The 12,787-nt window shown below is 33.8% G+C and overlaps 3 protein-coding genes across 3 annotated transcripts in view; all 3 read right to left on the bottom strand.

Moving 5' to 3' along the window:
- LOC126857612 (zinc finger protein 511) overlaps positions 1 to 1,098 on the bottom strand; it is a 2,360-nt gene extending 1,262 nt beyond the window's left edge. Inside the window, exons 1-3 of the mRNA XM_050607237.1 lie at positions 995 to 1,098; positions 813 to 917; positions 1 to 22 (exon numbers count right to left, since the gene is read on the bottom strand). The exon at positions 1 to 22 is cut by the window's left edge and continues 138 nt beyond it. Coding sequence (XP_050463194.1) covers positions 1 to 22; positions 813 to 917; positions 995 to 1,085 — 218 coding nt within the window. The 5' untranslated portion in view covers positions 1,086 to 1,098. The remainder of the gene's footprint in view (positions 23 to 812; positions 918 to 994) is intronic.
- A 556-nt stretch (positions 1,099 to 1,654) lies between these two features.
- On the bottom strand, positions 1,655 to 11,086 carry LOC126857654 (uncharacterized). The gene is made up of 3 exons (XM_050607302.1): positions 10,909 to 11,086; positions 10,733 to 10,798; positions 1,655 to 1,870 (listed from the first exon to the last, which is right to left on the bottom strand). The coding sequence occupies exons 1-3, from the start codon at positions 11,008 to 11,010 to the stop codon at positions 1,778 to 1,780; spliced, it is 261 nt and encodes an 86-aa protein (XP_050463259.1). The 5' UTR covers positions 11,011 to 11,086; the 3' UTR covers positions 1,655 to 1,777.
- On the bottom strand, positions 2,435 to 6,274 carry LOC126857554 (inner centromere protein A-like). The gene has a single exon (XM_050607103.1). The coding sequence runs from the start codon at positions 5,963 to 5,965 to the stop codon at positions 2,666 to 2,668; it is 3,300 nt and encodes a 1,099-aa protein (XP_050463060.1). The 5' UTR covers positions 5,966 to 6,274; the 3' UTR covers positions 2,435 to 2,665.
- Positions 11,087 to 12,787: the final 1,701 nt, after the last annotated feature.

The raw sequence follows: 12,787 nt of genomic DNA, 5'->3' as shown, positions 1-12,787 counted from the left end.
ATAATTAATAAATTACGAAACACTAAATAAACGTATAAATCACAGTCTCTTCTTCAAGAATTCAATATAATTCTATCTTTTTACGTGTCAAATTAATAAATTAGCGTATATCATCTGGCAATACAATACTATCTATTGTTGTCATTAATACGTTTTCATCTAAACCAGTTCAAAAATTGAAATTTTACTAAATTTGAGAAAAACTCAACTGATCTTTCCAATATTTTTCATAAAACGCTGATAATAAAATAAACCTTATTTTGCATCGCTTTCGCCATCTGCATCTATTTTAGAAATTAGAATGCCACAATATTTTCGACACAATCGGTAAAAGTATCATTTGGTGCATGTAATGTTATATAAATTATGAATTAAAAACATGTTCTTCATATGATTATTTAATCCTATATTTTACTTTTATTATATTACAAGTCAAAAGTCATGCGCGCGACACGTGTTTCTGACAGTTTTTGGGTATATATAGTAATTTGTATACGCGCCAAATGATAATATTACCGAGAGATGTCATTGGCTACGTAATTCTAGTTTTTAAAACGAATGAGATGGCGTTACTAAAGCAACCGTTTCGCGCGGGAATGGCAGTGATGCCAGAAACCAGAAGACGCTAGCAACACGACTCTGTAAAGCGGGGAGCACACGCTTTTGCATAAGCGCATATAACAATAAGCATAAAAAAATTGATTGGTCCACAAACATATGCCTAACGAAATGAACCAATCAATTTCCTTATACTTATGGCTATGCGCTTATGCAAAAGTGTGTGTTCTCCGCTTAATGGAGGGGATACGTACACAAGCGTGAACCGTCCATGTAACCGTGCATGTAATGCGCACAGCGCTCTGCGCATGGTATCCCTCCATTGCTGCGTCTTACTTCTGGCATGACACCGGCCGGCGCTGTGTATACGTGCGTAAATATTATTACATTTCGTATCGTTCTTTGCGGAAAAAATCTGCGAAAGATATGTACATACGTGTTCGCGATTGAAAACTGTTGACGCGTACGACGCTCGGCTGTTGATAAACAGTAATTAACTCAAGTATTCTTTGTTGTACGCTGAACATTAATACATCGTATTCGAACTGTTCTCCGATCGTACGTTCCGATAAGATAGTGATCAAGAATCGTCGGACATATTTCGTAAATCGGGATCGTGTTTCAAATGACCTTTGCGCATTTAGTTATTTCAAGTGCGATGTATTTTTTGTGTGGTCATTCATCGGAAAGTACGCAGCGAGTTTCGACCGAGTGTGTGTCTCCCTCTCTCTTCCTCTCTTCAAAGTGGGATAAGGTAAGATTATAAAATATTAAAACTTTATATAATAATGGGATATGAATGTGTTAATGTCATAGTAAAGAGACAATCCAGATAGCAAATGCACATAATTTGACGTCAAAATAATGTTATTTAACATCCAGATGATGTCATTTGACATCGAAATAGCGCGTTTATAATAACGGTTATCTAACGTCCGGATGACGTCACTTGACGTCATCATTCAAAATTACTTACGCTTGCTAGCTGGGAAGAATTTTGAGATCGTGTAAGTTCAACAAATTCATCAATTTTTGACGTTATTTGTATTCGGAAAAGGATCTTGATATTTTAATAAGAGAGATTTAATAAGATAAATTGACATTAATAAAATGTATAATTTTATTTTCTCACGAGATATAGAACGTAATAACAAGTAACGTAAATAATAATATATTATTCATATAAATTACATGTGAAGATATACATTTAAGATTTGCCTCACTCAACCAACAACCGTGTCTTTAGATTTTCCAGTATTTCGGCCATCCTGTTTTCCAATTCGTTTCTTCTTTGTATTTCTTCTCTTTTTTCCTGCAACATATGTATGAGATATTTTCATACATAAAATGAGCGTAAAAATTTTGTTCTTTCATTTATGAAAAATTTTTTTTGAACAAAGAGAATTACATATTTATCGTTAAAGATCTCAAATTTGAAGCTTTTATTATTAAAATATAATTAATTGTTTAATATTAAATAATTTTATTATAAATTAAATCTTTCAAAAATTAAAACAAAGGAATTATTATTATTATTTTTTTTTTTTTTATTTAGATTGGAGAACATTACTGGATTTGTGATTTATAATATTAAACGAGTTTAATATTATATAATTAATAATTTACCGGCTGAAGAAAAATTCTAATATTATTGAGTTGTCTCGAAAATTCTTTTCATTTTTTAATATATATTTTTTTGCAGGATTGTTTTATACAAATTTTATTTTATATCAAAATGTGTATATTTTACTATATGTATAATATTAGAAAGGTATAAGGAGAAAAAGAAAGAGTGAGAGAGAGAAAGAAAGAGTGCTGTGTACGTGTATATATATATTTATTTATTATAATATATAAATTATACATATGCCTTTATTATATGTCAATATTTTATTTAACAATTAATAACATTTTAATAACACAAATTTTATTCAAACTGAGATTAAATACAATTTAAAAATTTCATGTTAACAACAGATGCTATATAAAACTATGAAACGTGTGAAAAATTTTTCATTTCACGAAATAAGTTTTGTTAATAATATACAAATCAACAACGCATCGTATATATTTTTTATTAAAATTCTTTCTATAAGATATATCGCAATTAAATATTGCGTACAAAGTCTACGTAATAGATTGGTCCGTTCGGTTTTAATTGCCTCTGCTCCGATACCTTTAAGGTCGCTACTTTGTTCCTGTATTCTGTGACTTTGGCTTTCTCCGTATCATTTTCCGGTTCGTCGGTGTGTTTCACGACACTTTCGTTATCGCGATGATAAACGAGCGGATCGAGAGGCACGTCCGATTCTTTCGTGATTTTTCCATTCTCCTCGGCAACTTTGAACGCATCGCTGCTTTCGCCCGCGAAACTATAATCGTCCTTGTTAAAGCCGAAGAAGTCATGCGCGCTCTGGGGATCGTCGAAAGGTTTACTTATCGGAATCGGTTGCAGAATCTCAATCTTTCCATCATCCTTGCGTTGCTCTTCCGGTTGAGATCTTTTTTGTCTCCTTATTGGCCGTAAATAACGCGAATTTGAAAATCTGCTTTGCACGTTCTGATTTAAAGATGCCACGTTCTGCAACTGTGCGAGGACCGGAGGAGATTGCTCGACTCGCGATCGCGGTTGATATATTTTGCTCGACCAGTTCTCTATATTTACAGGAATTTGCTCTCTTGTGTCAATATTAACCGATTCCTTGGCTTCAGGAGTATGTTGGCCAAAAATATATTTGTAACGATCGAGAACATTGGTTGGAGCTTGGTGAGGTTGCTGATAATGATCTCTCGTGGTCTTATTTAAATTATGTTCGGTAAGATTAGAGTTCGCTTGGATAAAATGTTGATTAGTTTGTTGAGGAGCGTAGATTTGATTTCGCTGATGTGCGCTCTCGGTACTGGGATAAGAATCTCGATTTTGCGAATTTGTATTTTCGTTCGGAAAATAATAAACATTGTAGGGGTATCGATACGGATTACCAACGACTACCAGGTAACCGGAAGGCTGTTCCGAAGAATTGTCGCTGTTGGCGTCATTTGCCGCGATATTTTTTACATGCTGGTAATAATTTGAAGGATATTTCTGTGAATTCGGTGAAATAATGTTGACCGGATTACCGGAAAGTTGTTCCGAAGAGTTGTCGCTGTTTGCGTCATCTGCCGCGATATCTTTTACATGTCGGTAATAATTTGAAGGGTAATTCTGTGAATTCGGTGAAATAATAGTGTTTGTCGGCGCCGTATTATCGAAGGCGAAATCGAAAGGTGGGGGCCAGACTTGCAATTCTTTGTGCTCGCCTTCGTGCAATTTTCGCGGTCTTTCGGGTAAACCGATCTGCGGAGTCAGCTTCTCTTTGGCGAGCGTTCGCATGGAATCGATGTTATCTTCAGAAAATCTGCCGCTCGGCAATTTATCCGACTCTTCATAACTCAGCTGTCGCGTGGTTGCCTGCTGCACCTTGTTGTCATTCGTATCGATATAGCGTATAGGCACGATTAAAGGTGTTACATGTTTCATGAAATCGATTTCGTCCTGCGATTTCGTCTTTCCGAATTTTCCGGCGTCATTGCGTAGAATATTCTGTCTCGGTCCAGTTGACATTTTCGCGCGATTATCTTCCTTGCCACGAATACGCCCTGTTTTTGATCGCGTCGATGTATGGTTCTGAATTCTTTCGTTGCCTCTGCCGTCTCTTTTCGCTTCATTCTCATCGTTCAAGTCGTATTCTTCATACTTCATCTTTGGCAAGGCGTATTCTTCTCTAAGCTTCTGCAGTCTAGTTAAGTGTTCGTCGTAAGCATCTGCGGTAGATTCCTCATTTTCATCTTCTCCAGACGCGTCTTCGGGATTGCGAACGCTCTGCGAATCGTATACATACGGATGCTTAAACATGTTGATATAACCGGCGATTCTGTCATCCTCCAGTTTCTTATCGTCCAATACCTCGCCGTAGCTATCACGGATCACTTCAGGGTCACCCTCGTGGAAATAATCGCCGATAGGTAATTGCTGATTGTAGCCCACTTCTATATACTTGTCAAAGTTCTCAGGCTGCTTGTGTCCGCGAAACTGTTCGTTAGAATCGTCGTCTTCAACTTCCTCGTTCTCAGTCTCCCTTAGAGGCTGCTTCGAAGATTTATTCGCTTGACTGATACGTTCCTCGTATCTTTCGGCGGAGTCTTCATCTTCTTCATCATTATACGCTGGTTTTCTCTTCTCCATTGATTCGTACCTGGAAGCATGTTCTCGATTTCGATTATCAATTTCTTCTCCTCGATTTTGATTGGCGATCTTTTCCTTTCGATTTCGATTAGCGATTTCTTTTTCTCGATTTCGATTAACGATTTCTTCTTCTCGATTTCGATTAGCGATCTCTTCTTTTCGCTTTCTGTCTTTCTCTTTTATTTCATTCTCTTTATAACGTATATTTTTATTGCAGTTTCTTTGCTCCTCTTGCTCCTTTAGTCTCTCATGCTTTTCCTGTTTACGTTGTTGTTTGCCGTTCTGCTGCGAGCTCGGCTCATCGATGAGTAATTGATGAGTATAATGATTCACCGGCTTCATTACGTCTTTCTCATCATAGATATCTTTTTCCTCCACCGTGTATCGTTCTGTGTTCTCCTTCTTTCTATATATTGTTTCCTCTTCTTTCCGAATCGGCATTTCCGCAGTTTTGTTTGATTCGCTTGCGATTGAAACCGTCGGGGTAGGATACGAAAATCTGAAATCCTCGATTGGTATTGTGGCTGGTGGAAGATCAGGCGCAATCGGCAACGGAATTCTCACGAAAAATGGCGCCAACAAAGGTGGTCTGGTCACCGAGTTCGTTGTCGGATCCAGCGAAATTTTCGCGGGTGGCATCGATACGGGTTGCGAGAGCGTCGTCATCGTATTTGTCGCATTATTTTGTCGGCCGTGAAAGATCTGCTCGTAACGCTGAAGATGCCCTATAATGTCCGAATTGTTGCCAAAATTTAACACGCCGGTGAATCTGATAGTTTCCTGTTGCCTCGGCATTGTAGCATCGTTCATTGACGTCGGTCGAATAGATGTAGTTTGTTGTCCCATGATGTTGCCCATCATGGATGAGTTTGACATTGCGGCAGGTCTTGTGATATTCGTCGGATTTGGCAGTGAGGCGATTTGAATCGGAGTCACCGTGTATCCGAAGATCTGTGCCAAACCTGATAACAGAAGACCGAGTGCTCTCTTATCACGTAATTTATACGCGGATTGTCTGTCGATTCCATCAGTTTTCTCTACAAGCGTATCTAGTCTTGATAGATTTTTAACATCTTCCGCTCGCGGCAATCTTCCTCTGAATTCGATTTCTCCTGCTGGCACTTGAGAAGCGCGCGCGATGTATAATAAACAGAAAATAAGTATTCGTGTACGCGATTCCATTCTGTAAGACACTTAATTGACAATCGGAAACAATCGCGTATCGCACATTAGATTACGCATTGAGTCACTTTCAATAATCTAACTAAGACACATCACTTTTGCTTTTATTAAACAGTCAACGCGATTTTTATTGTTATTTTAATTCAGAAGATTCATACATGTCATTTTTTTTTAAGCGATTTATTTTGCGATATAAATCATACGTTGCGTTATATTGTTTGATTATTTTAATTAAAGTAGTACAATAATTTATTGACAAATGAGATTTAAGAGTCACAATCGTAAGAAATGTTTTTAACAGTAAAGCGATAAAATATTAGAACGCGCGAAAGCTTCTTGTCTCAGAACTCCACAATGACTGTCGGCAAATTGCGACGGTGTAGATTTCGCTAAACAATGACTTAACTGGCGGAGACAAATTTTTACATAATGTCAGAAAGAAATGTCGAGTTTCACTTGAATTGCACGGGCCGACTCGTTGATTTGTGACAACTGAAGCGATACGATGTAAGACGGGTGTAGGAAAGCGGGAGAAAAGCGGGATTGCGAATGAATTATTGTCACTAGCAAAGGGAAAATAAAAAAGAATTAGTATGATTTTGGACAAACTCTTTCGTAGTTTAATTGCACACGAAAAATCGATATGCTTGCGTGTATGGCACTACTCTATTATTTTCAAAGGAAACGTGAAATTATGTTCAATTTTTCATCATTTCCGCTGTTAACGGCAATTTACTTTTTTTAAATAAAAAATTATCAGACTGCTAAACAATGATGTAATTGTTATTTTGAGAACATAAAAAAACTTTCTTTATGAATGTAATTAAGAAAAAATAATTATTTTAAATAATTAACAAAATTACATGATTTATATTATTATTGATAAATTGAATATGTAATTTTTAATTAATTAATTTTCTCAATCTGTATAAATATAGACTTGGATTGATTGTTATTTATAAATTTGATTCTAGATAGATATTTTATTTGATGTAGAGAATTTGAATATTTTTACTAAATATTTTAATTTAAAAAATTTAAGAAACTAGAACACTATAAACGAGCGCTACGCGCGCGTCATTTTTTTGTATGTGTATGTGTATATAAAAAAATATAAAATATTTTTCTCAATAGAAATTTTATTTAATTTATTTAATGTAGAAGACGCTAATAACTTTATTTCTTATATGAAATATTGATAATTATTGTGATGTTAAATCGCGCCAATTTTGTCATAATTTTTCATAGCCCATTCATCTTTATTATTATAGCAATAAAAGCTTAGACAGTTTGTCACGCATTGTTTTAATATAATTTTACTTTAGTCAATCTAATGCCAAGTTATCAATCAAATTTAATCATTGTTAGAAGTAATAATATTTAATCTTATAATAATATACAATATTTATAATAAAATGTAATTTATATTAAAATAAATTAATAAAACATTTATGTGTCATATAATTTGAATAATTTGACTGAAAGTCAAATTATCAATTAAATTTAATAATTGATTGAAGTAATAATATTTAATCGTAATAAAATAAAATTAAATAAAATTATAAAGATATATAAAATAAAATTAATAATATCGATTTAACGAGAGTATCGATTTAACATGTCTTTTTTAAGAGTCTAACTATTAAAATTATGAAAGACTTTATCTCTTGAGAAAGTGTTTGCATTTTTGTATATTATTCTTATAATTTCCTAAGTGAAAGGGGATTTATCGGTGCGTGTAGGCGTAAAATTAATTTATATTTAGTGTCAATCTCTGTCTCTTTCTCTCTCTCTCGGAGTCTTATGATAGCTTGTCTAATAAGTATAAAAAAATTTCTATTCCATCGATAACTGTCAATACGGAAAAAAAATTGTTTTCGTAATAAACTTTCTTATACGAGTATAAGTAATAGCTTTATAATTTTGCACATTTATAATTTGAAGCAGGAAGCAAATTTAAAAACCATTTCTTGCTTACAAACACGAATTAACTGAAGAAAGTTAAACGAAGAAACGACATAATTTTTTGATAAATTAAAAATTTATTTATTAATACATAGGTATGGCTTATATATATCAGCTGTTTATATATCAGCTTATTTGAAAAATAGCAAATTTTCAAGCATGATAATTACGTGTGAATAATTAAATGAATGAAACAATATATTATTAAAAAAAATATAATAAAATTTAATTTAAAAAATTATATAAGGTTAATATTCTATATTCTCTGTAGTCTCGTATTTTTGAGTATTACTCGCGCTTTAATTAGTAATGTAGTTGTTGAAAGATTTCCGAAATTTGATCTTTAGAATGAGAAATTTATTTAAGTATAATTATCAACATTACTTTATTTATCTGCATTTAAGTCGAATATATATCGACGTTACATAAAAATATTATACATGCTCACTGATGCGAGTGATTCCATAAAAACAATTATGCTACACGCGATTATAATCGACTGTGACAATAGAAGAAAAACGGGAATTTACGGCGGTATTGCAAGACTGATGACAGAGTAAATGTCGATTCGAAATATCATTTGTCGCGTTCGATCGATGTCGTTGGCGCAGCTGACGACAAGGACGACGATACATTGCGTTAGTTCGGATATTTCCTAGTTGGGACTTTCGTAAGTACATAGAAGTATACGACCTGTTCTGTATGTCGAGAGAAAGTCGCTGTTTCCTAGTCTGACAACGACAAAGTCTCTTAGGACGAGGATTCGCGAGGGAGGGATAAAACAAAAATCTCGCTGCGCGTTTAAATAAGGGCTCGCGATTGCATAACTGACGTTCTTAGCATACTTAATATTACACGACTGGATAGATTAGAGACACCTTATATGAAAGATAAACGGCAATGCTGGTTTAATTAAACGATTATGCGAATGGCACGGTTCTTTGTTTCGTTAATATTTGATTTTTAAATATACGAGTGTGAAATGCTTAATGAGAAGTTACAATTAGCTTTTGAATTAGATCATAAATATAATTATGTTATGGAATTAATATGACAAGTATGTAATTAGCAACAAAGTGACTGTTATCGAACGAAATCGATCATTACGGTCAGAAACAATCTCGCGAAGTCGATTATTGTATATAAAGCAAAGATTTTTCACGGTATTATATTATATTCTTATTACACGGCGGAGTTTTTATTCAATTGAATTAAAGAGACATTCTCTTCTTTTTATCTTTCTTTTCTTTTGCATTTGACATAATATAATTCGTTAAGTTTTGTCTCATAATTTTTGTTACAATATTATGTATTTAAGATGATTGATTTTTTTATAGTACTTTTTTCACATTTTATGAAATAAATATTAAAATAAAAATACTTAAATTTTTCATCTATCTTATATCGCGCAGTCTTATTTTGAGGATTGCAGTAATAAATCACTGCACTCATTATGTCATTTGGTGATTCTTTACACTGGGAGTGGTCTTGCAGAGTTGTCAGTCGGGATGTTAATTACACGTGCGACGAGAGAGAATCTATAATTCATTATAAATTCAGCGAACGTTTTGCTCGATATAAAAGAAGTATCAATCCATCCTAAACAGCATCAGTTTGTAAGTGCGCGTCAAGCTTAAAATATGAAGCTGCTAGTAAACAATTAAACTCATATATACTAATTTGATTGATATTGAATATAAAACTGGTGCATTTTTTTTCAAAATCCGACTGTGCGCGAAATAATATTCAGTTGTCAGTTTGAGATCCTAGATTAATAAATAAATGTGATTGAGGTTTTGATATTTCGAAAAGTGTGTACATGCAAATGTACACGATAAATTAAAAAAATTATTTATATTAAAAAAATTATTAAAAAAAATCATTTTAATTAATTTTAAAATTGTTAATTCGCTTAACATATAGTATAAATCAATCACCAATAAATTGACTTAAAAAACGAATATCAATTCTTTTGGAAATATTCATTTTATATTATTATTTTTATTGTATCATAATGGATACATTTTAATTAATGAAATAATCAAGACAATTCGAAATATCTCATGCATTCGTCCGCTGATTATAATGATTTATTCGCTATTCTGGCCTCGGGAGCTCTCGTCGCCGAAAGAACGGCCGAGAACAATGACGTATCTCCGCAAGCAAGCACGGTTCTTCAAACTCAACCGAGCGTCCAGGAAGTCTTAGGAGAAAAGAAACTAGGAAAGAGAAGTTTACTTCCCGTGGGTTATGGCACTTATACTCCCGTGTTGCCGTAAATAATACAGATAAATATCAACGACGTGAATGTAAAAATCTCGAGACAACAGCTTGGCGTTGACGTGCATATATGTATGCTCGATTTCTCAGGTATCGATTAGGCGGATTGAGTAGCTATGGATTATATGGCTATAGTTGGTATTCGGGCTTGTCGTTGCACGGTGGTTGGTAAATTTCGAGAAATTAAATATGCGACTGATAAATGTAATTTTTTTAATATAATCAAATGTCATATAATTTTGCGTCGTGAATCTTTGAATTATATTTTATGAATGCACTTGACGTAACAAAGCGTATCTATATGAAAAATTTGCATTATAGAAATTCCATAATTTGTAAATATTATAGAAATTTCATATTTATGGAGCTCATTATAATTATATTGTCGATTACTTTATGTATCAATGTGTTTCGATAAGAGAAGACAGTACTCGCGATAATTATTCGTTCGATAAAGGATGAAATTAAAAAAACCGAAATTAAATAAAATTTATATATAGAAGAATTATATTTTGTACATACCTTTAATCGTTTCTTTATATAAGTCGTTAGTATTTCCTCGCATATGGTGAGATTCTTGTCTGTGTCCTGCGTAATAAATCGAACGAAATCTTAGGATCACCGAGAGTAATAAAAGTATAACAAAAATAAATAAAATGAGAAAGAAAAAGTTTTGTTGTTTATAACTTATGCTGAACCTTTAAGATGCTTGTCAGTTCTTTGATCTTCTGTAATTTGGCTTGTTCTCTTTCGCTGATTTGTGAAATGTTGCACATTTGCTGTGGATTCGGTTCGTACATTTCAAGATACGACAGGTGCTAAGATAGTCCGATGCAGTCACTTTAAAAGCCCATACTTGTCGTTTGTCGCAATATGTCTCCGCGTGAGTAGCGTACGTGTAAGACAGGCAGTTGCTTAGGAACATAAAAGGGCAACAAATATCTTATCAGTTTTTTAGCTAAAATATTGAACGTTTAAAACGCACATTTTACTTTTGCATATTACTATTAATAAATAATACTTTTATCGTATTTTGCACTTGGTTATTTTTTTATTCCTTTTTCTATTCGAATTTTCGGCTTAATAAAGATATCATCGATCGATTTGAAAATTTATATATCTCCTACAGTTAACATTGAGATTTTCTTGACTCTACCCGGTAGATAAATTATCCCTTGCTCGTTATCATGTATAGATATATTTTTGATAAAATAATTCACTTTTGATAAAATAATTGGTATATTTACGATACATAGAAATAATTACATAATACTGTTTAATAAATAAAATTTTTTTCACTTCTTTAAAACTTATCAAATAGTGCAATGATAGTTTCCTGCGTTATCTACTTCGCTATTTGCTTTCCTGCACTTTGTTAGAGGGCAACTAAGGTAAAATCGATTTTAGCGCGACAATAAGCTTACGCGCGAACGTTGCAGAAAATAATATTAGTAATAAAATAAATATTTAAATGTTGTTATTAATTTTTTTTTCGAAATTAATTTTATATAATTACACAATTGTAATTCGTAATTAAAAAAAGTTGTTTTACGTAAAGCAATAATTATATTTTTATCAAAATACATAATTAATTTGTACTCCTTTTAAAAGAGGGTTGCACTTATATTTAATACGTCAATTCGTGCTTTCAAAATATTACGAAGTTGGCGAAGGGTAGTCAACAACCCTCTTTGCGTGAAAAGTCAAAGGCTAACTGGATGCATATTTTGTGGTCGCGCGTTTATTAGCCCCGATGTGAATAGTGATAGAAGGAGAGAGGCGCGGCAGCATCTCCCTCCGGATGGACCAGTTTTTTTTTTTCGTTGGCTGAAACTGACCGGAAGAATCTCAAAATGAGAGTCAAAGGTTAACCGAACGCGTTTTGTGGCCCGGTGTTTGTATATGTTCGAGTGGACAGTGGCCATTGTTCCGGAGCAGCCTCCGGATGGACCAGTTTTCTCCGCGGCACGCGTCAGCGAGGATGAATCCGACGGGATAACCCGTAGTTACGGGCCACGTACGAACGAACAGGTTTCGACCGAACCCGGGAACCGTGAAACAGAGGTAGTCTCTGTCGAGGAAAATAGATCGTGATCTATATCAGGTGGAAACTGGTCCATAGTCCGGTCCCTCAATTCAGCAGCTCGGTGTCATCCACGTGCGATCTGTCCGTACCGAGATCAGAGATCAGACTCTCGAGAAAAGCAACGAGCTCCAAATACGAGAGCGGGAACAGGTTCCGCTGAATAAACGGGATCACGATCTTGAACCGCGCATCGGAAATGTAGAGCAGGTGGAATATTTAGATCCGCGGGAATGTGATGTGTGGGCGAAGTTTTTTGTTTACAGAGCATTTACGCGAAAAAATAATTGAATCCGTACACACCGACTTTATTGATATATAAAAATCTTGATTTTTCAATGACATATAAAAACAGGTAGCGTATCGAAATAAAATATATACTTGTCAAATATTTGTCAAAAATAATCTGAAAGCGAATTAAAAATGGAAAATTTATTTAAAATTATAACAAAGCGTAGTATGACAATGTATTATTTAAATTATTTAAATTCATC

This window comes from Cataglyphis hispanica, chromosome 22 (genome assembly GCF_021464435.1).
Source record: "Cataglyphis hispanica isolate Lineage 1 chromosome 22, ULB_Chis1_1.0, whole genome shotgun sequence".
Lineage (NCBI taxonomy): Eukaryota > Metazoa > Arthropoda > Insecta > Hymenoptera > Formicidae > Cataglyphis > Cataglyphis hispanica.
Note: the sequence above shows the minus strand (reverse complement) of the source record. Positions and strands in the feature narration are given on the sequence as shown.